Here is a 27,969-nt window from a genome sequence, read left to right on the forward strand (position 1 = left end):
TGAGCTGATTGTCAAGGCTTCCCATCTTTGCTGCAATGTTACAAGAGCGAATCTTGCCTTCAGAATGGTTCTTTCGAGGACAGCGAAGCCATTGACGAGTCAAAGAGTTGCTAGCATCATAACAAACACAGATTATATGACTTCTGAATCGAGGAGAAACGAGTAAGCTATATTGCGTATATTCGTGCAACCAAAACGCGGAGTGTCCTAAAATCAGTTCTTCAGTGTATTGAATGTCATTCGACTGTGTTTGTATGCCGTGTGTATTCCGACTGCAATACTCTCTCCTTTGTCACCGGCTTCCTACCGGCCCTAGCACGTACTCAGCAGATGTCCCAGTATTGATCGTCTGTCCAGGATCCACTCCCTTGCCCTTCCCATGCTCTCTGGAGTCTATCGAAATTGTGTCGATTGGTTCTGCGGTGACCTGAACCGTTCTACTTGCTTTTTCGGCGACATACCGAGCCTCCACTACCTTGTCGAGCTCTTCCTTCGTTATTTCCGCGGCTGCTGTTGAGGGTTGTGGTTCGCTGCTACGCTTTTGTATTCTCCTTCTTCGACTGATGAACCAAGTTGTGAAGGCTCCGAAGAGGAGGAACGCGACCACGCCAATCACTATACCTGCGATATGTCCAGCTCTTAAGTTCGAAGACATTGTCGTGGAGGACAGAGGTGGTAAGTAACCTTTGCGTCGGCTATTTGCGGTGTAGGTATTGTGTCTCAACCATCGGCAAACGACTCGTACTGGGCTGTCCTCTGTCGAGATCGAGTCGGGGGAGAATCGTGTTTGGGTTTCAATCCGGGGATGTTATAGTCGACCCTTGAGCGGTGTAGTTTGACAGCTAAATCATGACTCGCAATTTTGTGGTTTCACTATCTAGCACAGTACTTGAGGACGCAATGGATGTCATGCTCTTGATAGGCATAGTCAGGACTGGTCCGTATTCGCAAAGGGATAGACGATCTGATCAACAAGCAGCCGGAACGCGTACCCTGGTTCATTGGCAGACTTGGCAAACCAGAGCGGAAATACATGTTAACTACCAAGGATCGTCTTTTTTGATCCCATGGACCTTCGCCTGGTTCCATGTAAGTCAAAGATCTGAACATAGTCAATTCGCAATGCACAGGGCCATTAGCCTGACAAGGCTGCAAAGTGTGTCTGGTTGCTAGTGTACGGCAGAAAAGTTACTTCACGAAAGTCAGCATGCTTCCACTCGCTTCGTAAAGTCCCAACTCGTGACTGCCTGTATCTTGGAACTCTGTTCCAATCGGGCCATTCATCCCTTCCCCAATCAGTATCTTTCGCTCTCCAAGCCTCAACCAACCAAAGCACAACGTGAAATCAGCTTGCATTCTCACTCAACCTATATCGATCATGCGGTCCTGGGCGACTGACCTCATACGAGCCTATACGATGTGACGATAACTACATAGCGGCAAGCCGCTCATTCACCACAATCGCCAACTAGTGATAATCGATGCTTATCCATCGAGCTGAAATTGTCTATGTTCAAGTCATGCAAGTGTAGCATCTTTCACAGGTCTTCATCACAATATTGCTACAACTTCATTACCAGGGTTGCCAACCATGACGACAATGCTGGGGAGTCGATCAAAGTTTTTGCAGAAATCGAAATCATCGAATCCTGTCGTACAGCGCTACCTGCCTACACCATCCACTCCAATTATCCCGGATATGATCATTCCGAATCTCTATCTGTGTGATATGGGCACAGCTCGAGGCGTGTTGCTGCCCACGTATCCTGGTCAAGGACGACCAGTTATTAGATATGTCCTGAGCGTTCTCGATAACAGCATCTCTCAACCAAAGCCAAAGCCAGTGAACATGGACAAGTTCGTACAAAAGCTCATCATTATGGACGACACGATAGACGCAAACTTACTGCCTAAGTTGGGCGAGGCATGTGATTGGATCGATGAGATGATGAGCAAGGCTGACGGCGGAGTCTTGGTGCATTGTCAGCTAGGACAGTCCCGAAGCGCAAGTGTTGTGATCGCATACCTGATGCGGAAGCAGAATATGGACTACCAGACAGCTCTGTCTAAGGTCAAATACAGGAGAAGTATCGTTCGGCCTAATCCTGGCTTTCAGACGCAGCTTCAAATGTGGCATCAGATGGGCTGTGACATCTTTGAGCCTGACCCGCAAACCACCGGCCAGTTGAGGCAAAAGGAGCAGTATTCGCAATGGAAAGAGGAACAGAGGCTGCGAATACATAAGAGCATGACATTTTGAAGCACCGTGCTGCAAGTATTGCCATATCCTGTTTGCTGGCAGAGTGGATCGAGTCATGTTTCCCCTTTGAGCACGTGCTGACACCTTTACGCTTCTATCTGCATAATCGCAAGTCTTTTCTTTGGAATGTCATTACCCGAAGGGTTTTCAATCTCCCAAAAGCCTTTGCTCTTCTCGGCAAGGCCTGCATGACAAGGACAGCCTCGGACGGATTCATAGAGCCCATTCAAGACGTCACTGGCACCCGCTTGAATCAACGCACCTACATCAAAGTCTTCTGGCAGAGACGGCGGGGAACGTGGCCCCTCGTCCTCATCTTCGGGCCCACCCTCATCTGATACCATCCTTGGTGGCATTTCAGAGGCAGAAGCAAAGCGCGTCAATCCAAGGCCAGCTTCAGCATCCTCGTCCACCGCGGTATCATCCTCGTCATCGGCCGCAAGCCTTTCTCTTGCCGCGTCTTGTCGTGGCGTAGCCAACGCTTCCTTGCTCTCCACGAGACGCTCCTTCTTGCTCGCTATTGGAGCTTCAGAATCTTGCGTCTCCTCGATTTCCGCAACCCGATATAGCGCCTTGTCAAGGAGAAATGCATGCCCAAGTAGAAAGCGTAGATTACGGTCTGGATGACGCGCTGACATGTTCAGCTTACATTGAGCACTATGGGCGAGTGCAAAAGTCTGGTGGTCGGTGAGTTTGCTGGAATTTGCAGGCATAATGAAGATAGTGAAATTGTATTTGTTTTCAGGAGGTTCGATCTTGATAATGCTACAGAGGGCGATCGTGCTGGTTCTACAATCCTGTGTCCTTGTCGATGGGAGAATTGAGCGAGGGTGCCCAGTGGATATGGCAAGGCGTGCCACTTATCGTGAACTGATTCGAATCAGTTCTCAGCTTACTTGACACAAATCTTAGGTGGCTGCTCGATCAGTACAAATACGCCCTTAATTATCTAGATCGTTTGAGTCAATGAAGCCAATGGATTCGGAGAGAATAAAGAACACAATCCCATTATTTGGGCAGTCCAGAATCGCATATGCATGACCGAAAACATTCCAAGACTGGCGACTCTGGGCATGCGGGAGTCGCGATGCGTTTCCTTATCCTGTGCTTTTCTTTACGTGTCCTATCATCCTTCACGTAGCTCAAAACAGAGCTTACGTTATCTTTCGAGGAAGCTCAAGATGATAACATGCAGCACTTACGACATTGACTGAGCTCAAGGAGGTCTCATGATAGGTATTGAAATGCTTTTGAGGCTAGCAAATAACTTCTTTATGGCTTGATTCCATGAGAAGCTGCCAGGTCGTCTCCTTTCCCATATCTGAGACAACTCGCCAGACAGAGAGATCGAAGCACAGTGCTAGATTACATTTTTGCCATGGACAAGGCCTCGTCGATGCGTCGGCTTTTTCTTTGTGGTCTAGGCCACATCATCGACCCAACTCAGCTCGATGGATGAGTAAGAAGTTCGAGGGAGTGGGTTGATCCTCTAGCTCTATGGCAATGACGTAATAGAAGTTGTTGGAGAGAAACACCGAAGAGGTACAAATTTCGTCTGGAAAGTCATCAGCAGAGCTTCATTGGAATGCACATGCTGCAGGTGGGCTGATTGACTCCGTCTGCTATGAATTGCGTCGCCAGAAGATTTCGTCTTGCTCCAAGCACTTCATTTTCACGTTTCTATACATACAAACCTCAACGCGTCACCAGCTTGCAAAGAAGCACTGAAGACCTCTACCCGATCAGACAGAGCTCTAGAATACAAAGAGCTAAATTCTCTACCACGATGTCGTTCAAAACTCCTTCGGAAGATCCTCCAAAGCATGAGATGGCCTATTTCCCTGACATGACCACGTCCTTGCCGAGCACTTCAGGAAAGTTTCGACGAGTGCTATGGACAGGATTGTACTCGCAGCTAGTACTGATGACAGTACCTGTTGGTGGTGATATTGGAGATGAGGTCAGCTGTCAACGTGCGTTGAACGAACAGTACTGATGTTTGACTCAGGTACATACCGTCGATCAGATCCTCACCTTTACCTCTGGAATAGGCAAGGCCACAATCGCAGGAAAGGATCAAGATGTCAAGGCAGGAGACTTGATCATCGTCCCAGCTGGCACTCAGCACCAGTTTGTGAATACCGGCCCTACACCACTCATCCTATATACAGTGTACAGCCCTGCTGAGCACAAGCCAACCTCCGTCCACGACACGAAGGAACAGGGTGACAAGGAGGAAGAAGATGGCATTGATGAGGCCCCAGAATGGTCGCAGCGAAGCAAACAGGAGAACGAGAAGCTCGGGCTTGTCAAGGCAGAAGAACACTAGACATTGCGCCTCTTGTGCTAGCAACACTGAATAGACAATTCAACCGAAACTTTATTGCGTCTCTTGACCAGTGCCTGCGGAGATTACGTGTGGTAATTCCAGATGCATGTTGCTTGTTTCACTTTTTCTTCTTCCCTACAACCTTCGTGAAACCATCCTCATCGATTTCAGGTTCCGGTTTCTTTTGCGGTGGTATTGGTGGCGCATCTCCCATATGGACATCTGGAGTGTCTTTGAAACCATTCCAGGTCTCTGCCTCGTCCACGTCGTCCTCGTCTTCATCGGTTTCCTGATCGACTTCCGGCCCTTGCGTGAGTTGTATCCTCTGTTTCTTCTTTTGCCTCTCTTCCCATAATCCCATTAGTTGAGTGACTTCAGTGGTATCACCCTGCAGTAATCTTGCCCGGCCAGCCCAGATATTTCTTGCGATCTCTTCTAAAGAGCCATCGTCGACCACGACTTCGAACTCGTCACTCATTACCTGCTCTAGCACGTCCTCGACGTCTTCGACATCGCGCAGCTGGCTTTGCGCAAACATATCTGACAATGACCCGGCCAGCCAGGCACGCTTATCCTCACCTACTTCGGGCGATGAAGTTCCCCAGCCATTTTGAATAGCTGCTGTCAGTGCAGGCCATAGGTGGAGATGTAACGCTATTAGGTTGTCGATTTGTGTAGGTATGTCGGCCTCGTCGAGTTTGGCGGTGCTTAGTTGCGGCGCGGGACCTCCGGCTGTATTCATCGTTGTTATTTTGCAATCAACGAGTCTTGATGCTGGCGGCGAACAAAAGTTCACGGTTCACAAAATTCCCATGCGCATGAGGCTCAAAGTGGATCATGCTTGGCCTACGTTCGTGCTGAATGTGCAGTGGTTCTCCGGGCCTATGACCGCCGGGACCTCGGGCGTCCTACCCCGAAGATCTTTTCGCACAATTAAACGAAGCACGATGGTTGTCTATTGTTGACACGACGTAGAATATAGCTTGACACAAGCCATGGCGCAGTGTCAACGTGGACAATATCTTTTATGAGAAGAGAATCCACTCTAATGTCTTGAAACACAGCTTAGGTCAGTGAAGGCGGATACTTTCCTGGACGTGCACATCTTGCCGAGTGATAACCTTCACTGTCTGGTTTTTGCGTTTTTTCTTTAAAACATGCTATTTCTCAACTACAAGCCCTCAAAGCCTTCGTGAATATATCGTAAAGATGGGAGCAGACCAGACCAATGGTCAGCCAGCCGCGCCAATGGCCAATCCTGATGACCGTGCTGCTTTGGCTTCTCGAGTTCTGCCAACCATGACCTTGTCAACAGCTGATAGTCCACTTACAAGACCACTCGAACCGACGTCTGCTTCTTCACCTTCTGAACGAGCACTAAATAGGTTTCAGGTTGAGGGCAATGCTGTTATCACAGGCGGTAGCGGCACTCTCGCTTATGCTGCAACACGAGCTCTGGTAGAGCATGGATGCTCCCAGGTCACTCTGATGGATCTACAGCCTTCAATCGAATCTGCTAAAGAGAAGATGGCTGAGTTAGAGAGAGACTTTCCTGATGTGAAAGTTCATGTGGTCACTGTCGATGTTACTGATCAGGAAGTTGCTGAAGCAGCGTTCCAGAAAGCTGCAGAGATTATGGGTGGAATAGACATTTTGTGTTGTTTCGCAGGAATTGTCGGTTGTGTCCATTCTATCTCGTCAACTGCAAAGGAATGGAGGAAAGTCATCGACGTGAATTTGACCGGTTCTTTCATTTGTGCACAAGCAGCGGCTAAGCATATGATTGCGAGCAAGAAAGGTGGCAGCATTATGTTCACGGCTTCCATCTCAGCACACCACGTCAACTACCCCCAACCTCAGGCAGCCTACAATGTCAGCAAGATTGGAGTTACTCATTTGACCAGAAACCTGGCTGCTGAATGGGCTGTGCATGGTATTCGAGTGAACTGCATATCTCCAGGTTATATGGATACAGTGCTCAATGATGGCGATAACCTCAAGGAGGTCCGAAACATCTGGGCTTCTCGATGTCCTATGGGCAGGATGGGTGACGTGGAGGAAATCACAGGTCCGGTCGTCCTACTGAATAGCAAAAGAGCCGGAAGATATATTACCGGCACTGATCTCATCGTTGATGGAGGTGCCATGTGCTTCTGAGGGCGACCACTACGACAGCACAGCAAAGTTACTTTCGAGAAACAAAACTAGTTCAATTCTTTCGAGAGTTGCCCGATGCCAGAGCAACGTTGTAATGCGCAATCAGCCTTGCTGTTCGTCGACTTTGTGTGACGACCTGCACTGCACTCTCGGGAAGTGGTGGTGGCCACGAGTATTCAGCACGATCCACCATTATGCACACAATCTATGCAAGGCATTTAACGAGCCTGAGAATGACGTATTAGCTTATGAATAAGGTGTTGCCCCAGATATTCGGGGATTTCGAAGTGGAACTCCTGTAATTGTTTATGTATGCAATGCATTGCGCAGTCACTGTAATCTGTGAGACCGAGCTTGTTGACACTTTGCCCTTCAAGCATCCAGCAACGTGCTCTCTCTCTTTCTTTGCTCGCTATTTCAACATCAAGACATGGTCTTCTGAAAGGATGCCAAAAACTGTCCTCGTCCACTCGCAACGCAATTGTCAGCCCCTTGTGCTACAACAGATACACTAGCACCACACAAATGCCTATAACGACGATCGGTATCGGTGCCGCTGTCACACCGACAGTCGTCAAGACAGCATTCTCTCACGTAGGCTGGATCCATGCTACCAGGATAAATAGAGAGCATACGTACTGACTCTTTAGTACACAAACCGAAAACCACGAGCACAGAAGCCCACGGCACATATATCTTATGATGAAGGCCTACACCTAATTCGTTCGTTCCTTCTATACGCATCACACCACACAGTCGAAGAAGTACAAGCATTTACAGGCCAGTGGGTACCGCATCCACGCTGGACACGTATTGAAGATGTTCCAATCCCTGCTGCATCAATAGACAAAGCTGCAGAGTTGCTTACTGCACAGCTAGGCGAGGATGGTATCCATGCGATCGGCGGCAAGAAGTGGTGGTTGTGGCGCCGTAAAGAAGCAGAATTGAAAGGAGAATGGATCGAGATGCGCTCCGACTATACAGCTCGCCAAAGGGAGAAGCGATCATGCAGACGCATTATGATGTACATTCATGGAGGCGGCTATTTCTTTGGCGGTGTCGACGAGCATCGATACCAGCTTCAGAGGCACGCCAGAAAGCTTCAAGCGCGAGTTTTCGCACCTAGGTATCGGCTCGCACCACAGTTTCCATTTCCTTGTGGTATGTTGGATTGTCTAGCGGCCTACATGTACTTGCTTACCACTCACGATTCAAGTGAGATCATCTTCGCCGGAGACTCAGCTGGGGGCGGAATGGCCTTGAGTCTATTGTGCTTGCTGAGGGATCAGAACATACCACTGCCAGCTGGGGCCATACTGATTTCACCTTGGGTGGACCTCACACACTCCTTTCCAAGTTTGAGTAGAAATGATGGATATGACTACATACCCGCCTATGGGTTTCACCAAAAACCCTCTCGATCCTGGCCACCACCAAACGAGGATGAGCTGCAAGAACTTTTGAAGGAAGCGACACACACTGCTGAACCAACAAGCGACTCTGATAATATTGAAAAACCATTACAGCACATTAACACTACCGAGGCTGCACGTTCAGCCAGGAAGATGCAACCACCCATTGCTCTACAGATAGACGGCCAGCGAGTCGTGCTAAAAGACCAAGTTCAGCTTTACACAACGAATCAGCTCATTACTCACCCTCTAGTGTCTCCAGTCTTGCAGCCTTCTCTTGGAGGACTTCCTCCTCTTTTCATTATGGTTGGTGGTGGAGAATTGCTTAGGGACGAACAAATATATGTTGGGCATAAGGCTGCTAACCCACAAGAATACAGATTGCCAGAACAATATCGCCAACTCCACGACCCCAGAGATGAGATTCTATCGAAATACAAGCCAACCCCAGTTCACCTACAAGTTTGGGACGACCTTTGTCATGTTACACCAACTCTCTCGTTCACACGACCTGCAAAGTACATGTATAGATCAATTGCTCAATTCGGAGCTTGGGCTCTATCTCGAGCTCAGAAACGTGCCATTGAGATCAATGAGGAACAGAGTTCCGAAGATTCTTCTAGCGAGGAGGACGCTGATCCGAAGGCGGCGTTCACGAACGAGAAGTCTACCTCAAACAGTCCTTATGCGTCGGTAGGTAAGGCAGGAGATCCACTTCCACCTTTCAAAAACAACATGATACGACAACGAGTGGACAGACACGGCGACGTATATCTGTTGCCACGGGCTTCAGATTTACCGGCTTTGCAGATGGATCCAGAACTGGTTGGTGTGATCAAGGAGGGTCCCATTCGTACCTGGCTCAGTGCAAAAGCACAGTGGGACAGTAGATATGCTTCGACGCGACGCAAGGTTCACAATCAACGACTAAATGATGTGCGTGCTGGCAGAGCACGATGTATAAAAGGCGAGGACCCACCTCCATCGGCCTTGGCAGGAAGGTTACATGACGCAGAAACGTACAGTGCAACCCAGAAACTGAAGAAGAGTTGGGGTCTTGGTGTATGGAGTTCGTGGAGCTGGAAGCACGATGAAAGATCTATGCAGAAGGACGACGAGCTTGAGAAGGAAGACAAGGAATACCCAAATGATGATATATCAGAGAAGAGGGACGTTCCTAGCACTCTGGTCGATGGGACTTCGTCAACTCAACATGAGAAATCCCGCAGTCGAAGCAGACGGAGATCATCGGCAACTAGACGGAAAACAGTGACTGTTCGTGACGAAGGCCAAACCGAGGGCGACGGTTCTGCATCACAATCGCCAGAGGCAACAATCGTGCGGGACGCGGACTCCACAACACCGACATTGACACTCGATCCAGCTGCTTTCGACTCGAGGACGGACACGGCGAGCTCTCAGCACTTGTCTCCATCATACGTCTCAAAATGGAAGCACAGCAATCATTTGAAGGACGAATCTAGAAGCTTCTCCGATGCAGCGAGTACCTACACACAAGCAAGCCATATGGTAGCCGACAATGCGAGCACCAGAGCAGTCTTCTCTGCAGCAGGCGTGAAACGAGATCTCTCCGCGGAAACTCCAACACCAACCCAGGAAAACAAACAATTCGATTTCAGATCCGCGACACCTTCAGGTCAGAGAGATAATCTAGGTGGTTACGACACTCCTCAGAGCAGGCGAAGTCTAGAGCGACTAAAGAGGCACGACACGGGATTGAGCGATGGACAGAGTGTGCATTCATCTATGCCAGCTTCAATGCTTGGTGTTGACGGCACAACTGATGCACGCTTGCAGACGTTTAGGAACCCCAGTTCTATGGCTGTCGTGCAAGCCGAAGGTGTCATTGAGCCTATCAAATCATCTGTCGAGAACGAAGGGAGCCCAACCGCTGGTACGGCGTCATCGTCTTCGTCGGAAGCATCAACGGCGCAGCGTGATGGAACCAACATTCCCGACCAGAACGCGACTGTAATGGGCGAACCTCACATCGACGGCGTCAAAGCACCAACCACTTCTCAAAGGCCAGGCCTCTACGAGAGAGACGCCTCTACCTTTGTGACGGCTAGAGAGAAATTATAGCACACTATCAACTATGTTTGGACAACAGTCACGAAGATTGAGAATAATACCAGAACCCCATAGAGCAACTTAGAATTAATTCACGACAAGACCAAACAAACCATGTACTACTTCTTCTTATAGACATGCTTCGCACATTCATTGCTTTCGAAACACGACCTCTTCGAATCAGTTGTAACGGTCTTCATCCCCTCTGCTTTGGCGAATTTAAGACAGTTCAGCTCGCGTTTTAGCTTATCTTCTTCCGAAGGTCTGTAGTCTATTTGGCGCTGCAGGGAGCTTATGACTATGTAGTCGTTGAGTTAGCTGACGACGTATCGGTTCATGTTATATTGTTATAGATAGGAGGCAATTGGGTGAAGTAGCTTGAATAGTGAGGGTGTGCTTGCTTGCCTTCTTCGATTGTCTGTTTTGGTGGTTTCTGCTTGGATGAGGAGTTTCCCATCATTCGTGAGTCTGATTGGAGTTTCTAGCATATATATATATATATATATAGGCGACCAATGTGTCGCAGAGAGATCACGCAATGCGCGAGGTGGGAGACTTACGCCGAATATTTTTTTGGGATGCAGCAGCCTGTGTAATTGGTTATTTCTGGGTTTCTTCAGAAACCCAAGGAAAGGACGACTATGGTTAGCCCCACCTGCCATAAGACGATCTTACTGTGAGATTGCTGCGAGCCAGCCGTGGGACATACTCGAGTATTGAAGACAAACTTGGAATGGGGATGATAGGTAACTCTGCAGAAGGTACTCGTCTTGTAGACCGGAATACCAGGCGAAGACTAAAGCGTGATCTAGGTTAATATTGAAAATTGCAGGAGATAAAATCTCTTATTGTTTACATACGTCAAGCCTCGAGCCAAAGCCCAATAACTTGAACGCCATTATTAAGTTAGACATATGCTAGTTAAGCGGAACCAGCGCCCGCACTAACGATATAACCACCATCGACGGCGACGTTCTGTCCTTGCAGATATTGGTTTGTGGCCGCGAAAAGAATAGCATTCGCCATATCCTCATCCTTGCCTGGTCGTCTAGCTGGAACCTTGTCTTCAAATTTCTCCTTTGGTAATTCACTCTTCTGGTCACTACCACTTTCTGAAGCAGTCATCTCACTTGGGAAGACACCAGGAGCGATGCCATTGATGCGTATCTTGAGACCGTTGTTGGCGATCTCACTTGATAGCAAGCTCGTTAGATGAATAGCGGCACCCTTTGAGGCGTTGTAGGCAAAGTGGTGCTGCGCTGTCTTGACAATACCGGAGATAGAAGTAATGTTGATGACCGTGGCAGAATAGCCTTTTTTGTGCTCTGAAGACTTCTGTAGAAGTGGTAGGAAAGCTGTGGTCATGAAGAAGATCTGTGCCACGTTCGTCCTGAAAGTGCTGTCCCACATATCGAAGGTTTCATTCTCGTCGTCGAAAAGGTTCTTACTCAGTTCCTCAGCAGTCTTAGCCTCAGTTTCCTGGGTGTTGATGCTGATACCGGCGTTGTTGATCAGAATATCAAGGTGGCTCTCTTTCCCGCTGATTTCTTGAACCAGTTTCTTGATAGAGGCTTTGTCGGACACATCTGCTGTAATTGGGATGATCTCGCCTGCGATGTTCTGGCCGTGTGTCTGAATGACGTTGTCAAGTTTTTCTTGAGTTCGGCCGACGATGTACACCTTTGCTCCATTGACTGCTAAAGCCTGTGTAGCCATCAGACCAATACCTGAACCTCCTCCAGTAATCAAGGCAACCTTGCCTTTTACTGAGAAGAGGTTCTCAAGCTTGAACACATCATTGTTGGTGTTCTGGGAACCCATCTTGCTAGGAGTGGACGTGAATTGACGTGAAATTTGCGAAAGTCTGCTGTGACCTGCCGTGATGCTCGGTATGCTTCGGATTGAGTACGAATGTACAGCTGTCGAAGGTCGAAGTTTACAGGCTTTGTTCGTGATCTGAAGTGCACTCCTAACTCGAGGCACTGAGAACATTGGATCAGCTAGATATAGGCACTTCTTGTGATGGAGAGCAAAATATTTGGAGTATCGTCATGAATGAGGACTTTTGTTACTCGCTCCCACCTTTCTGACGTGACGTTGCCATGATGAAACGACCTTGACGATCATTGCCCGGATAGTGGTCCGGCAGCAGGAGCTATACACGAACGTGGTGCGAAAATCAGGCACGTCTCCTTTAGAATCGTTCTAGAATTCTGGTCATGTCATACTGCATTCGCAAAAACGTTGTCCTCAAAAGTACTGCGGTGAAAATATTTGTTACAGCTGAACAGCAACGCAGACTGACGGAACAAAAGGAAGGTGCTTTCTGAGAGCCTCATGACATGTGATTGTGGTGCCTCAGTCAGGCGGCCACCATAGTCAGCTTCACGGGCAGAGTCGCGTTTTGACCGCGTGGACTGGTGCACAGCAATCAACCAACTATTCGAGAGACGAGGCCGAAACATGAAGAAACTGAAGTGAAGGAGACAGCGTCCCAATCAATATCCACAATGTCCTATGGCGCGCAGCCTCTTTCCTACGATACACCCGCGTTCCCTTCACTCTACTGGCCTTTCGACACCAATCCAGCCACACCCAAGTACCTCTATTCGCTCACTGACATCTGGCGGTTCACGCTCTACTGGACTCTATTGACGGTACCAACCGCACATATTCTCGTTGCAGGCTGGGCCGTCATCATGCAGTTCTCCACCGCCTATCAAAGACATCGCTTCCTTCATCATGCGCCTGAAGGAGTGGCCTTGAGCAAGAAGAACAAAAAGCTCCTTGGTGAGAAGCCCATATATGAGTGTCTCACCTGGGTTTGGCTTATCCCGCTTGTGTACGCGGTGATGGCAGGTACTCTGGCATTGCTGAGCGGCAGTGTTGTAGGACTGATTCTAGGAGCTATTTACAATGCGGGTTACTTCAGGATGAGTACCTGGACCCCTTTGTTTTGGGGAATGGTGAACATGCTTGTACTTATCTTGGGAGGTTTCAGAGTACAGGGTGGTCTGTGAACTGTTTTCTTACACGACTCTGAAGAGTCACAATACTACACAAGCGACGATCAGAACCCCAATGTGCAAAGTTGCTCCATATGACCGTACTACTCGTGCTGCTAGGCGCTATAGCTGAATCGGCTTCTCAGGCTCGTCCTGCCAGCACAAATGCTCAGCCTGCCTCCAGTTCTACAAGAATTGCGCGACCTGGCCATCTTCATTCAATGCCTGCAGTGTCACAACACACTCAACGAGGGAACGACTGACTTCCAGTGTCACGTTGTGCCGACCTCAATAGGCCTTTTACATGGTGTGATTGAAGCGTAAGCATAACAACAGCCAATTCGAGGCGAAACTTTGATACCTACTAGGTATATTCCGACAACCTCGAAAGAGTACGGCCCGAATTGAAGAGACTGGAGATTGGTCCAGGCACGTAGCGAAACTCCGCTTCTAGGCAGAATCGGCTGCTCAAGCTCCGCATTCGACCTCTCTCATGCGTTCACACCTCGCTAAACTCGCTTTCGTGCAAGCCACCGAGCTCTGGTTATGGTCGACCTCTGTACACACTTGTCAACAACCAGACATCATGTCTGATTTCTCGGTTGTCAGACTGGGCATGCTTCCGTCTTCTCAACCAGATATGACTTTGACCAGTAGCTGATGCACTGGCTTTTGGCCCCGCCATTGAGTCTCTCGCAAGGCTGAAGATGGCTGCAACCACTTTTCTTCTATCGCAAGGGAAAGTCACTGACCATCTTCTGACATTCCGTTGCTCAGTCATGGTGTGCGATGGAAGCGTCTAAGGTGCCCTTTATCAACGCTCGTGGGGTAAAGCCGACGTTGCGATATCCTTTACGACAATACCGACCAAGATGTACACAACCATGGGTTCTGCTCCTCTTCCTCGTGGCCACGAGTGTCTGCTTCGCCATGCTTGTGGCCGTCAGCCTGATAGACAAGCAAACAAGTCTGGGCACAGATGCAGAGGTGACCCAACTCGTGGAACGTCACCAATTGCACCATCGACAACAATCTAACGCAAGTACCACAGTGTCGCGGTCGACTTCAGCCGTACTTAGCCTTACTGCTCAGGCATCAAGTGCTTCTAGTAGGGCGTCGGCGACGAGGAGTAGCAAAGTGCTTAGCCTGACTTCTGTGGCCTCAACGGCTACCGCGTCTGCCGGCTTATCGCTCACTTCTCAGAAGAGTACCATTCCATCAACAGTCACTGCTTCGTCGAGCGCTGTCCTATCTCTGGTCTCCCCGACTGTGTGTTATGTTACGGCGACAGTAACGCAGAAGATCTACACGGCAACGGTTGGAAGTGGTGATATCACTATTGAGACTGCTGCAGCTCCCACGTTCTCAACGCCGTTGCCTTCAATCGCATCGTGCCAGACGTTGACCATCATAACGCCCCAGTCACTGATCTTATCATTGACCTCACAAACGTCACCACGCTTCTCAACCACGACTGTTCGATTCTCTACGACTAACCAGCTCTCATTAACCTCAAAATTGACTAGCACTACTCCGTACGCGACTAACGCGGTAACGAGTACCCCAAGCAGCATCGCAACCCTTTCAGCGAGTGTACAACTATCGTTAAGCCTAGAATCTAGCGCAGAATCTCCCGGAGCAACGTTAAGCATTCTCTCAGTCACATCGGCAACTGCGCATCCCTTACCAACTCCTCAGGCGGCAACCGTTTCGCAGCTTGTCAAGATCAGCTCCTCCGATGCCACATTGAAGACGAGTGTTGTGCAATCCGCGTCGTCGACTACGCGGGACAAACAAGAAAGCACCCTAGTCGGTTCTACGACCCAGAGTAGATTCGAATCTATTTCTGTTACCTTGACCATTGATGGAGCAATTTCCTCAACTGTAACTGAGGCAAGGACGGCGTTGCTTGGAGCTTCATTGGAGTCTGGTACCTCACTATCGCCTGTTTCTTCAATGCCACTCACTTCCGCGAACAAGCACAGTGTATTCGTCTCAACATCATCCTTTCACCTGAGTACAGGCGGAGCTATAATTTTGCTAGCGACCATAGACTCAACTACGATAGATGGGTCAACTCTGCTAGGGACTCTCATGACGATAACCACTATGCCTGTTACTGGTACGGTCTCTACGACAGTCACTCTGACCGCCAACCTTGTACCTATCGAGACAGCAGCCGATTACACCGTCTTTGGCGTCTCTGTACCTGGTACCACAATTGCTCAAACAACAATACCTCCAACCATAGCTGCAAGTGTCGTTGTTGGTGCACATGCAGTGTCCATTACGAATACTGCAAACCCAACTCTGAACCCATCTTCAGGATTTAATAATAGCACAGCGGTCGATCCTGCTATCAATGATGACCTAGTCCTTCTAAGGATCGACTTTCACAAGTACGATTACTTCTTGGCTGTGTACTTACCTAAAATCGTTGCCGTCATCATGGCATGCCTCTGGAGCATCATCTTTGCCAGTCTCAAGCTTATGGAGCCTTTCTATAGACTCTCAGCCAAGTCAGGTGCTTTCGGCAAGGAGGTACTATTTGGCAACTATTTGTCCAGTGAGATCAATCTATCGTCTTTGTCAGCAATGTTTCAAGGACAGTGGGTGTTGATCTTAGGAGGCATTACATTACTAGCATGGGCAGCAGTGGTTGCTCTTACCTCGGAGGCCATGCTTGTTATATCGAAAGGAACTTGCAAAAACGAGGATGGAACCGAGTTTCGGTGTGATCCAGGCTGGGCGGTAGATTTACCAATTCTGAAGACGCTGCTTGTGCTACTTTTTTTGATCTTTGTGCTTACATTGGTCATGACATGGATGGTTTTCCGGCGTCGACGCAGTGGGGTCTTCGTCGATCCCTCATCCATAGCGGCAATGGCAGAGCTGTTAGGCAATCCGAATGTCATGCAAGACTTGCGTGATATCGATCCAGCGGCTAGCGATAAAGAAGTAGCAACGCTTTTGGCTGAGAACAGATATAAGCTTGGGTTCTATGACATTGTTAACGGCAAGGAGATGCACGCAGCAACACACGAAGAATCCGACCAACGCTGGGGTCTGATCAAGCTTACGGGTGATATAACCTCAAGGTCCCTAACACTGGACGGGCGAGTCACTTACGGAGCAGTTCCTAACCCCAGCATCAGCAACACCGCAGTAGGGATGGTCAATCGCAAGAGAAGGATATGGCAGGCGATTATCGATGCCGTAATGCTGCTGACAGAGCTGACAATTTTCGCAGTCGTGCTTGCATATTATTTAGATGGCAAGAGCGATCCTTTCAACGACTTCTTTAATAGTAATAGGTTTGGTCCTCGCTTCGTGCTCACCGCTCTGGCTTTAATCCTCTCAGCCGGCTGGCGAACAACTTCACAAGAGGTGACATTGATGGCACCGTACCGTAACATGGCAAGAGCGTTCCGGAACGACACAGGAGTACCTGGCAAGAGATCAATCCTTGCCGCAACTGCCTGTACTCCTTTCACTGCTTTTCACAAAGGCTTAGTGCTTCGAAATTATCTAATTGCAGCGGTGGCGATGTCAGCCGTACTCAGTGAGGTTCTGCTTGTTGCCGTTTCTGGAGTCCCATTCAACACTGGTCAAATCAAGCCTAGCCTTCAAGCATCGACTTTCGTCTCCCTAGGTATATTGCTCATCATGGCATTAACAACAATTGCAGTGATGCTACACCACAGGACATCAGCTGGGGGAACTCGACGTCTTCCTCGCAGCCCGAATACCCTCGCTGGTGTATGGATCTACCTATGCGGTAGTGGCTTAGCACAACATGACCATAGAGATGAAGAGGAAGATGGCCAATCTGCTCCACCTCTTAATCAGGAGGGATTGGTTGCAAGATATAGTTCAGGAAACTACGCCTTCGCCTGTGCTGTTGGAGTGGACGGCATTACTCGTTGGACAGTCGATGAGGCAGGTGAACTGCACTCGAGCAGGACAGAAACGCTTCAAGAGAAGCGCGACTGTCAGCAACGACCCTACCAGCTAGATTGGCCTGTAGGAGCTGCAGAAGGACGACCCCATACACCAAGTGCTTACTCAAGCACGGGCCCGAACAAGCCACCGGGACGTTCATCTTTGCGGCCTCGATCACACGAGGTCAATGCTCAAAATTATGCTAGTCGTCGACGGCGGCAGCGATATGACGACGAAAAGCCTCAGCCATCGGATTCGAGAGCGATTCAGCGTAGGGGTTTGGGAGGCGATAGTATGTTTGAGACACACCACCGAGGACAGAACTCCAGCATTGTGCTGCCCTATATCCACCAAACAGAGCAAGACGCGGCAGAACATGATTTGGGAGAATGTCTGCCACTTAGGAGTTTAGATGAGAGTGCTGAACATGGCTGGTGGGTCACGCCAAAGCGTCAGACAAGATTTCGTGATAGTTGACAAAGTAGTTATACTCATTAACATTGGTCGCGCCCTGGACAAGGCTGGCATCCAACCTGCTTCCAGTCTTCTCTCGCTCTTGAAATACTGATGAATTTCGCTTCTACTCCTTCACCAGTGGCACACATTACATAGCTACCTGCTCTGCTGTCCTGAAGCAGTCCATCGAGTCCGGTTCATTACCCATCGAAAATAAATCCCGTCCTACCTTCTCTGTGTGTGGCGTTAGGCGTGGTGTCGGGCTTGAACAGCCATAACTATTCTCTAGAACTTCATTGTTCTGGGGACTGTGGCCTGTGGCTCAAGTTGGAAGGTACCACGACACCCCCATTCGACGAGCGATCACCTGGCAAGTCTACCGCACCGTTTCACAGGGAAAGAGCTCGAGCGCTAAAAACCCCAACATATCTAACACCGAGGTATGCGTCCTGGGAGAGCGCTTCAAAAATACAAAAGAAATATGACCGCACCACTGAGAGAAGCATATATCATGAAGCAGTGATCCAGCAGTCACTACGTAGCTTAAAAACATATAGCATTGAATAGTTCTCGAACAAGTCTCCTAGTAACAAGATCTTGTTTTTTCGAGTGAATATCTGGTGTGAAGTGCGACATAGATGTCTAAATATGAGACATGAAGGTCCAACATGATAATCCTTTCCAATCTCGCACGATGCGAACCACCATCATCGTGCTCGTGATTTCGTTCAGAGAAGACAACAACAGCATAATCCTTTTTCTATAACTCGAAGAGGACAGTAAAAAAGCTTCTGCACGTCCCAGTTTCTAGAGTTCAGGGAGAAGGGGCTACGGTGCTGTCCTGGCTGTCAAGCAAGAATTTATACCTTCCTGCTTGCATCCATCGAGGTGTCGTGAGCAAGAGATGCTCGTCGCTTCTCTGTGCGGATGTCCCCAATAAGGTTCTCATCGAGTTGATATAGTGGCTTGAGCTGCGCGTTCTTGTTGAAAAAGACGTAGCGCTTGATGAACCATGGAAGCCATGTTCCGGTCTGATAAGACATAAAGCGGCGAGTTGGGACAGCGAAGATGTAGTCAAGTTCTTCGAGGGTACGTTGCTGAGCGAAGTTAGCAATGTTTCACATCGCGGGTAGTGGATGAGAGATGGACATACCTTGGTCTCTGGGACCCACAAAAAGATCCAGACAAAGGCAATCATATTGAGTGCGGCAAAGAAACCAAACGCGCCGGTTGGGCCAAATGCCTGTAAAATTTTTGGAAAGGTCAATCCTAGGACACCGGCCCAAAATAGACAGGTAGCCACGGCCCAACCCATACCGACCTCTCGGTGAGACAATGGGAAGACCTCGGCTGAATAAGTGAATGGAACAGGTCCCTCTCCTGGCGAGTAGAAGGCGCAGAAGAGATAGACAAAGAAGGCAATCATTCCAAGATGAGCGGTGCTTTCCCTTGGGATATAGAAGCAGAAACCGGCAGCCAGGAGTGTCCAAGCCATTTGTGGGAAAGTAAAGAGCAAAAGGTTTCGCCTGCCAAATGTGTCGATTGTGTAGAATGCTGGGATGGCGAAAATGAAGTTCACTGCACCAAAGCCGAAGGAGGCGAGGAGGGCGTTGAAGTATGATGCACCTCCTTCCACGAAGATAGTCGAGGAGTAGAAAGCGATAATGTTGATACCGCACATCTGTTGACCTATCATAACAATAAATGAAGCCAGTGTTGCGCGGCGATTTCGTGGAATCGTGAATAGCTCGAAGAAGCGTTTGATGTACGAGGACTCTCCGACTATCTCTCTCTCGATCTCAATCTGTGTGCTGATATAGTAAAGATCTCTTGCAGCGAGGATTTGGTGATTTCGAAGCTTAACCAGTGAATTCCAAGCCTTCCTGTGCTTGCCGTGCTTGATATACCATCGAGGACTCTCAGGACAGCAGTAGACCAGGATAGCGAGTGGTACAGCAGGAATAAAAGCAGAGCCTAGCTGGAGTCGCCAACCGATGGCTCCAGCATTGTAGACTGCAAGGTTGAAAGCTGTGCCGAGGAATATACCAAATGCTGTCCAAAATTGCCAGGTCATGACCAAGGCACCACGAATGGCAGCTGGTGCGTTCTCTGCAGCGAACACTGGCGTTGTAGCACCCTTGAGACCCATGCCTACACCCATAATAATACGGGTAGCAAATAGTTGTTGCCAACTAGCGGTAACAGCTCCTCCAATTGGTGTAGCAATCAGAACAATAGCTGAGACAAAGATAGTACCTCGTCGACCAAAATAGCGATTGAAAGGGTCGGAAATCCAGCAACCAACGAATGCACTCCCAATGTAGGGGGCAGCGTTGACCAAACCGACAATCCAGAAATCCCTATCCGATCCACTCGCCAAACCGAATACCACAGGGAATGACAGATTGGCACCATTAGTTCCAGTCTGATCCCATCCTTGCACCGCAGCACCAATTGAGCAAACTGCGACAGTCATGTACAGCTTCCAGGGATGGTTCCATTTCTTGGTGACTTCGATTCGGAGCGCATCTTTCTCGTCTGAAGAAAGTGCTGAAATGTTCTCGTAGCCAGCAGGATTTTGAGCCACGAGAGCACCTCTCTTGAGAAGGTCAATTTGATCGGTCATGCCGGTGCGACCAGCGAAATTCTCGACCTGTCGAAAGGATTAGATAAGACAAGGAGATAGAAGGAGTGGCTCACATCTGCGAAAAGTTGATCTGTTGTGAGGTCCGCAAGAGGATTCGAAATCCTGGTCGCCGTCAGTATGGACTTAAAAACAATTATCTCGGCTTACTCACTTTGCATCCAAATTTTTGTGCCGGTTGAGGTCCGCGACGCTGGAGTGACGTCGTGGAGCGCTGTCAGTTTTCTCTAGATAGTCATGATGGCCATCGCCATTGGCATAGCCATTACCCTTCACGTCCGCCATGTTGATAACTGAAACTCAGGTTGGACAAGAGGGTCGAAGGTCAAGTAAGAGAGACAACATCTCAGCACGGACCAGGAATTGGTAAATTTGTATATGAATTCACCTGGTCAGGCGACATCTGGAATGTGGAGTACCTGGAGACACGAAGGCATGGCGGAGGTGTCATCGTTCTATGCCAGAAGATCTTCTCCATCGTGCCATGCAGATGATGTGATTCATCGAAGTACTGTAGCGTGCCAGTATGTGCCGCTGTGGTGGACAAGTTAGCGCCTTGAAGCTGGACAGTCGCAAGGATCGCCTTTTCTCGAGAGTCCATTGCACGATCCTTCCAAAGCAAAATCGAGTTGTGACGGAGGTGGAGGTCGATTGCCTCTGCCCAGCAATGAAAAGCACTCGCGAACGAAGGTTAGCCTGCATCTTGACGAGTCAAGCCCAGGATCAGCCTGATAAGACGACCAGCAGATCTTCTTGGCAGGAAGTATAGCGGAGTGTGCCAAGACTCACCTGCTTACGATGTCACCTCGAGAAAGTGTGATCTTCCGGTGTGAGAGCGCCGAGCAGAAAACTTACAAGCACTGCTCACTTGGCGCGGAGAAACCCTTGCAGCTGCGATGGGTGGCCTGACGAAAGAATGGCCCTAGATAGCCGTATCATCTACGAGCAGGAACGGCTAAGTTGAAATTCATAGCCAAGCGCAGTCATAGGTGCCACAATCTGGGCAGCGCGGGGACGATTTTCACCCCATTTTCTGTCTTCGACCATTTCTTGCAGGCTTGTTCTTGGGCGTCTTCCAAATCTGCAGTCGAGTTACAGATTTCTCCGCCACTGACACGGTCCTGCATTCTCGTGTGCCGTGTCAACCTGCCAAGGACTTTCAGGTGGTACGAGTATTTGCAACAACGCAATTAGGATAGAGACGACAATAACCAAAATATGTAATCATATTCGTGTCGATGTTTACTGGAGCCCGACGAACCTCGGCTTCATGCTTTCAATCAACGCACACGCTTCTTGTTTGTTAACCACAAGGACTGTTGTGTTTTGCTAGCCCGTTTGGCTGAGAGAATTCTGTAGTCCACCTCGGCGCGGCCGAGTGACCCCCAGCAGATTGACCTTGCCAGTACATATTATGGAGTATCGTCGCATAGTTCTCAGAACGAGATATGACCTCGCTATTCGGGAACGTTTTGTGCGAACATCAACGCGCTTCTTCCCTCGATAGAATGATTCTGGCCTCTGTATCAAGTCCTTGCTTGAGGCATATGCAAAGACGCTGCGTCGATATGTAATTCTGGAAGAAGTTCATGACCAGAGTTGGTGGTCAAAATCGTGGCTGGCAATCTGGTCACGAGCATGAAAATTTGCACCTTGTACTATACCTCCGCAGTGACTTTGTCATTAGACGCCAGTGCTATGCAACCCCAAACAAAACATGCAGTTGAAGTCCGCTGGAATGTCCACGACATGAAATTCGTGTCGCATAAAGGTCAAGCGTATTCAGGAAGACTGTGACGAGCAACCACTTCCTATATTCTTCGATCTCAACGATGACATCAAGCAACACCATGTATTTGCTGACACATCTCATCGTATCTTCAGTAGAACCCAGGTTGCTTACAGTAGGTAACGAGACGTCCCGCAATGAATGTCAATTTTTAGGTTCCGGATAGCAAAGCACTGGTGGTTAGGGTTCAGCAAATTCATTCGATATCGTGATACATTGGACGTGAGTCGACATTCCACATAACAGCGTCATATCGTCAGACCGTTTCTATTCCGTATAGCCACAGCATTTGCTGAATGTGAGGGCGCACTTCGGCTGCGTAACGATGAATCGGATAGTCGTAGACCGGCTGATTTCGAAAATGTATTTCGAATATAAAAATGCAAACCACTGAAGAACAAACACATTGCGAACCTTGCCAATATCTAGGTAACACTTCGCGGGAAGTGTAGGTAATTTTCCACAGCAGACATTCTCTTGCTGCACAACAAATCAAGCATGTTTATTCTTCACAATTACTAATACGGACATGTTTGCGTTTCGCTGGTCTATGCAGGAGCACTCGTCAGTCCAGTGGCAGGCGGGCTGACTATTCTCTTTGGCTGAGCATCAGTGAAGCTTGCACCTCGCATCTGTGCCGTGATGCTATTCATTCCATCTCTACTCGGTGGTTGCACAGGCCGTTGATGGCGTACTTGTTGCGAGCCAGCTGCCTCGACCAACCCGTTCATACTTTGTCCACGGCTTCGGCTACTTCGCTCTGCTTCTTGCTTGACAAGCAAACTCTTGAAAGCACCAAGCCAGCTTTCTAGCTCGTCCTCGCTTTCGGTACGCAGCTTGTACGTCTTCTCTTCTCCGATGACCTGAAAACAATTGTATTTGTCTTTGCGCTCGATTTCTGCGGCCTCAATAATTGCATATAGTGGAAGAATGAGGATGGGAGAGTATTCGTTATTTGACTTGTAGAAGGAGAGAGAAGAGATGCGAAGTACCGCCCAGATAGATCTCCATTGTTTGACCCCGGAAACTGTTTTGCTCAGCTTTAGATAACCTTGGCGAACAACGCGAGATGGGTCATGCGTGGGTATTTGCTGCTGCGGCTTAGGACCATTTTTCGAACCAGGCAAAGGTTGTCCAGTGGTATCAGAGAGGTAGGATGTATTTCTGTTCAAGACAGGCTTCGGCGTGCTGCGGACATCATCCAGTATGGGCGCTAGTGTGGAGGGCTGTACTGGCGTGGAGCTCGAAAGATAGCTCTTTGGACCTGGAAACGAGCTGCCGAGGCCATCTGAAAAGTCTGACTGCGAGGTCACGAAAGATTCATTGCCTGATGGATAAGGAGCCAGACCAGAGAGTCTCCTCGGATCGGAATTCGCCTGAGGCATGAGACGTGTCTTTTGTCCTCTCATAGTCCACTGTGAGACTTTCGGTGAAGCTGGGGCGTCCAGATCCTCGTCGGCCGATATATCAGTGGTATCGTACCCTTGACCCTCCATGTGTCTGAAGCCAGCGTCTGGTGGGCTTAGATCGGTCTGCTCTTCTGTATGCGCCTCCAGCCGCAATATTGCAATCCAATCTGAAGTCTCGCGAGCATTTGCACCAGAGAAGTGGTAATTCTTGGAAGGCGAAAAGATGCCGAAGACATTATCGTGGTGTGACTTCTTCACAGTTGCGACAGCTGTCACATCTGACAAGGTGATGGAAGCCCTGAGCTCAGTTTCGTCGGTATCCTTATAGACGGACAGAAGATTAGGTCTGAGGACAAGGTAAGCCGGCTTCCACGAGGCCTTCCATGCGCCCTTCTTCTTCACTCTTCTCTCTAGCTTTCCACGTTTAATGATCCTGTCCCAGGCGAAACTGCCATTCTGATTTACAGGTGACAAAGGGCCGATATTCGAGGAAAACCGGTGCGTTGAGGTCTGGATTGGTACAGGTTGTCCTTGGGCAAGCACGCGTGTGCTCAGTAGTCGATGCTGATGGTTTGGTGTTGTCGGTCGCACAGAGGCGCCCTGTAGCCCTTCGGCCATGTTTCTGAGCTTGAGAAATGCGATATGCGGGTCACGGGCGACTTGGGCAATTGTGCTGTGTGTATGCACAAACAAGGCCAGACAAAGTTGTCGACATTCGATTTTAGTCGACCTGGAACGTTGTTAATGTGGAGAGGCGGAGCAGTTGGACTTTCGAGAGTACTTTTTGGAGCAGTGGTTTCACATTCGTGGTGCGAGAGACTTTGCTCTGGCAACGGTAAGACCTTTCGCCCCGGCAGCGCACCTTTATGGTCTGCAGACCAGATTACTGCGCCTCCTTGTAGCTCCGCAACGAGCAGTGATTCAATACTTCGTACTGTACATATGTAAAGAAGCTGTTGATGCCGGTCACGACCTCATGGTGAGTGGAAAAACAAGGGAAGCCTGGCGCTCGACGAGCTCCATTTCCGTGGCTTTGGGGCAAGATGGTGCCTGGTTAGAGAAAGCTAAAGGCTGGTCGCCACCTACCCGGAAGATGCGTGCGTGACAAGCTTTCGGCATTGCAGTGACTGTCGCCAGATGCAAACCTAACATCGCAACCGAAGCAGAGCGCAACTTTGGGTAGTCAAAGACTGCGCATCAGAATTATATCTGTCCTCTACGGCCACGAAAAGAAACTTCAGCTGCTTGCGTGTCGGCTGCTTGGCGTTCAATTAGAGGGAGCTTCGGTACAAGTACGGTGCCCCGAAGCCTCCTTAGCCCTGGTTATCCGACGTGCATCTATTGGTGCTTAGTAACTAGTTTGGCGAGTGATGGCCAAATCGTCCATCTCCTTATTTTTGCGATTCATCAATCCATCTGCGACTGACCACATGTTCGTGCTACAGTGACTAACTACATCGTTCGAACATCGAGAACACCTCCGTCTGATGCTCTCCTTTCGTCGCTAAATTTAGACACACCAGCACGACCCAGTCTGCTCGTTACAGAAGTCGGTAGTTACCTGCGATAAACACAACAATCACTTAGTCAACATTTTCCTCGGACTGGCCAAAGGCCTGGTTATGACCTTACCTTCCTTCTGAAGTACTAGACAATTGTTCACTTCTGATGTTGTCCCGTTAACGCCTCCGATTTCTGCGTCTTCAAGATGAGTGAAAAGGCCGCTCCAAACAACAGCTTCGTGCAAAGATTGCTGAAACGTGTGCCATATACCTCTGCTCCTCCCAACCTAGGCGAATTCAAAGCAGCGAAAAAGGGCTCATCGAGGTTATCTTGGCTGCAAAGACGCATACGGTTAAGATCGAATTCCACAATCTCCATACCACTCGGCTTCGTGCTCCTATTTCCCAGCATAGTCGTGCTTCTCATCCTAATATTGGTCGTCAAGCATCCGTCCTCACCGGGGCGAATACTCATTCCTGCGGGGACACCTCCGTCAATCAGAAAAATCAGCGAGAAACATGACAAGGTGTTTGCGACAGGATGCCTAAATCCCGAGGAGCAGGCCAGACAGCCAAGAGCAAATGCGGCCTTCGTCGTACTTGCACGTAATCAAGAGTTGGAAGGTGTAATACAATCCTTGAAGAGTATAGAACGACACTTTAATCGCTGGTTCCATTATCCATATGTCTTTTTGAATGACGGTGAGTTTACCGAGGAGTTTAAGACGGGCGTTCAGAACTACACCAGTGGCACAACTGAATTTGGTCAAATTGATTCCAGCATGTGGGGGTTTCCTGACTGGGTAGACCACGAGGTAGCCAGGGAGGGCATTCGAAAACAAGGCGATGCTGTCATCATGTATGGAGGCATGGAAAGCTACCACCACATGTGCCGTTTCTACTCTGGCTTCTTTTTCAAACATGAGCTTTTGGACAAATACGAATGGTACTGGCGACTCGAGCCGGAAATCAAGTACTTCTGCGACATCACATACGACCCGTTCATCGAGATGGCTCGGAACAACAAGACCTATGGTTTCACCATAGCAGTCAAAGAACTCAAAGAGACCGTGCCAAACATTTTCAGGTACGCTGCTGCATACAAAAGAAAGAACAATATCAAGTCACAAGGACTTTGGGAGATGTTCCTTGAGCCACAGCCCGAAAAAACTAAAGACACTGAAGAGACAAGGGAAAAGACGTTACCCAATGAAATTCTGCAAACCGAAGTTGGCCACCAAAACATCGAGGAAATCGATCCCGAGGACATGGAAGGTGAGAAGTACAATATGTGCCATTTCTGGAGCAACTTCGAGATCGCACGTCTGGATTGGTTCCGCAGTAAGGAATACAGTGATTTCTTTGAGATGATGGATCGTAGCGGAGGATTCTGGATGGAAAGAGTGAGTCAAGCACATGAGAAAGCGGGATATTCACTAACGAAGTTCTAGTGGGGCGACGCGCCTATTCATTCGCTGGCTGCCGGTGCACTCCTGGCACCACGTGACATCCACTACTTCCGCGACTTTGGCTATCGACATACCACCATCCAGCATTGTCCCGCTAACGCACCTGCTCGACAGTCACCACACATACCGTATCTAGAGAAAACTACAGAAGACGAAAAAGAAAGAATTGCTGAAGACGAATATTGGGCGAATGCAGATCCGCCAAAAGAAAATGGGGTTGGCTGTCGATGCCGATGCGATACGGATATCCGTGACGTTGAAGGAAAAGAAGGCAGCTGCTTGGCAGAATGGGTCGAAGTCGCTGGAGGCTGGGCCTCACCATGAATAAGCAAGAGGCTCAATATTTGAATATTATGTGCAGAAGTCGGCGTCACCTAGCTTGCATGCAACCAACCAGGGTATGTTGATTGTAGCGTTTTTCGGCGATGGGATCTTGGAATTGTGCATATCACATTTGACGACTTCGAAGATATTTACGTATTTGGATCGAGGAGGAGGTGAATGTGCCTAATACATGCAGGTTGCGTGGGCCGTGCTACAAGGGTGTAAGGACCCACGGATCAGCACACACAGCTCAACGTCGTCCTCGCCTTGGATGAGAAGCAGAAGTCTCCAATGCATCTGACGTGTCAAACCCGCCTGGAACTACTTCCGCCTGAAGTGGTGAGCAGTCCTCCTCACGAGAAGTCGGAGTGCTGTGGCCTGTTGGTGGTCTTCGTCCAGATGGAAGTATTCCAATAGTCCCGCTGATACCGAACTTGAGTGGAAGGAGGACCGGCACACCGTCAGTAACGACTCGTAGGAGGCTGTCGAGCACGTTTACATAGTGAGGAGTAGCCACCATGGTATGTGATCGTGGTTCAGACAAGACGTCGCTCCGAAAGGAAATAGGTTCGATTTGCACGACTTACGAAGAGAAGAGAGACCGTTTAGCTGCAACTGTCTCGCCCTGGCGTGCACATGCTCGTCGAGCGACCATTTCACCAGCAAGTAAGAGGCGGCAAAGGCGCCATCCAGACAGCTGGAAAATACACCAAAGTGAGCGGTCGCTTTGCTGGCCACCATAGCGTCGATGCAGATGAGACCTTTGATCTGCACATCATACCATAAACGAACAAGCGCCAAATCTAGTCACATCGCGTGTTACAGTAATGCGGCATGGCGGGGCAGTTGCCTGATTGTCCTGAAAGTTACCCAGTCGCTCTGACCATAATAAGTGATATTGATCGAACACGCTTTGCTGTCTCCAGGAAGTTCTGTGCCTCCTCAACTTTGAGCTCAAGTGCCGATCCAACGGCGTCGAGTGATTCTATGATTCACAAGCTGACTTCGCTTACGTACGGCATCCGATAACACTACTAGTTCGACATCAACCCCCAATCACTATAAACTGAGACAAGGCTACCAAGACTGCAATGACCTTAAATTGACCCCCTCAACTTGCCTTTTAGACTGCAGGCACCAAGGACACCTCAGGTAAAAGTGTGTTTTCTGGTCTGTAAGT

The 27,969-nt window shown here is 49.1% G+C and overlaps 11 protein-coding genes across 11 annotated transcripts; 6 read left to right on the forward strand and 5 right to left on the reverse strand.

Annotated features, from left to right (window-relative positions):
* Window positions 1-1,591: 1,591 nt before the first annotated feature.
* On the forward strand, window positions 1,592-2,260 carry CPP1_1 (tyrosine/serine/threonine protein phosphatase; the record flags this gene model as incomplete). Its single annotated transcript, XM_064896870.1, has 1 exon — window positions 1,592-2,260. One exon carries the CDS (start codon window positions 1,592-1,594, stop codon window positions 2,258-2,260), a length of 669 nt encoding a protein of 222 aa, XP_064755820.1.
* Window positions 2,261-2,346: 86 nt separating this feature from the next.
* LTR64_002501 (uncharacterized protein) lies at window positions 2,347-3,467 on the reverse strand (the record flags this gene model as incomplete). The annotated part of the gene is made up of 2 exons (XM_064896871.1): window positions 2,347-3,049; window positions 3,463-3,467. The coding sequence occupies 2 exons, from the start codon at window positions 3,465-3,467 to the stop codon at window positions 2,347-2,349; spliced, it is 708 nt and encodes a 235-aa protein (XP_064755821.1).
* A 579-nt stretch (window positions 3,468-4,046) lies between these two features.
* On the forward strand, window positions 4,047-4,589 carry LTR64_002502 (uncharacterized protein; the record flags this gene model as incomplete). The annotated part of the gene is made up of 2 exons (XM_064896872.1): window positions 4,047-4,220; window positions 4,269-4,589. 2 exons carry the CDS (start codon window positions 4,047-4,049, stop codon window positions 4,587-4,589), a joined length of 495 nt encoding a protein of 164 aa, XP_064755822.1.
* A 118-nt stretch (window positions 4,590-4,707) lies between these two features.
* TSR2 (rRNA accumulation-related protein) lies at window positions 4,708-5,428 on the reverse strand (the record flags this gene model as incomplete). The annotated part of the gene is made up of 2 exons (XM_064896873.1): window positions 4,708-5,321; window positions 5,386-5,428. The coding sequence occupies 2 exons, from the start codon at window positions 5,426-5,428 to the stop codon at window positions 4,708-4,710; spliced, it is 657 nt and encodes a 218-aa protein (XP_064755823.1).
* A 370-nt stretch (window positions 5,429-5,798) lies between these two features.
* Window positions 5,799-6,746, forward strand: LTR64_002504 (uncharacterized protein; the record flags this gene model as incomplete). Its single annotated transcript, XM_064896874.1, has 1 exon — window positions 5,799-6,746. One exon carries the CDS (start codon window positions 5,799-5,801, stop codon window positions 6,744-6,746), a length of 948 nt encoding a protein of 315 aa, XP_064755824.1.
* A 525-nt stretch (window positions 6,747-7,271) lies between these two features.
* Window positions 7,272-10,261, forward strand: LTR64_002505 (uncharacterized protein; the record flags this gene model as incomplete). The annotated part of the gene is made up of 2 exons (XM_064896875.1): window positions 7,272-7,340; window positions 7,397-10,261. 2 exons carry the CDS (start codon window positions 7,272-7,274, stop codon window positions 10,259-10,261), a joined length of 2,934 nt encoding a protein of 977 aa, XP_064755825.1.
* A 909-nt stretch (window positions 10,262-11,170) lies between these two features.
* On the reverse strand, window positions 11,171-12,070 carry LTR64_002506 (uncharacterized protein; the record flags this gene model as incomplete). The annotated part of the gene is made up of 1 exon (XM_064896876.1): window positions 11,171-12,070. One exon carries the CDS (start codon window positions 12,068-12,070, stop codon window positions 11,171-11,173), a length of 900 nt encoding a protein of 299 aa, XP_064755826.1.
* Window positions 12,071-12,759: 689 nt separating this feature from the next.
* Window positions 12,760-13,269, forward strand: LTR64_002507 (uncharacterized protein; the record flags this gene model as incomplete). Its single annotated transcript, XM_064896877.1, has 1 exon — window positions 12,760-13,269. The coding sequence occupies one exon, from the start codon at window positions 12,760-12,762 to the stop codon at window positions 13,267-13,269; it is 510 nt and encodes a 169-aa protein (XP_064755827.1).
* A 5,243-nt stretch (window positions 13,270-18,512) lies between these two features.
* Window positions 18,513-20,581, reverse strand: LTR64_002508 (uncharacterized protein; the record flags this gene model as incomplete). Its single annotated transcript, XM_064896878.1, has 4 exons — window positions 18,513-18,749; window positions 18,806-20,305; window positions 20,353-20,401; window positions 20,451-20,581. 4 exons carry the CDS (start codon window positions 20,579-20,581, stop codon window positions 18,513-18,515), a joined length of 1,917 nt encoding a protein of 638 aa, XP_064755828.1.
* Window positions 20,582-22,633: 2,052 nt separating this feature from the next.
* Window positions 22,634-24,112, reverse strand: LTR64_002509 (uncharacterized protein; the record flags this gene model as incomplete). The annotated part of the gene is made up of 1 exon (XM_064896879.1): window positions 22,634-24,112. One exon carries the CDS (start codon window positions 24,110-24,112, stop codon window positions 22,634-22,636), a length of 1,479 nt encoding a protein of 492 aa, XP_064755829.1.
* A 1,090-nt stretch (window positions 24,113-25,202) lies between these two features.
* On the forward strand, window positions 25,203-26,789 carry omh4 (O-glycoside alpha-1,2-mannosyltransferase 4; the record flags this gene model as incomplete). Its single annotated transcript, XM_064896880.1, has 2 exons — window positions 25,203-26,399; window positions 26,448-26,789. 2 exons carry the CDS (start codon window positions 25,203-25,205, stop codon window positions 26,787-26,789), a joined length of 1,539 nt encoding a protein of 512 aa, XP_064755830.1.
* Between the last annotated feature and the right edge of the window lie 1,180 nt (window positions 26,790-27,969).

Source organism: Lithohypha guttulata, assembly GCF_036872675.1.
Source record: "Lithohypha guttulata strain CCFEE 5908 chromosome Unknown scaffold_2, whole genome shotgun sequence".
Taxonomy (NCBI): Eukaryota; Fungi; Ascomycota; class Eurotiomycetes; order Chaetothyriales; family Trichomeriaceae; genus Lithohypha; species Lithohypha guttulata.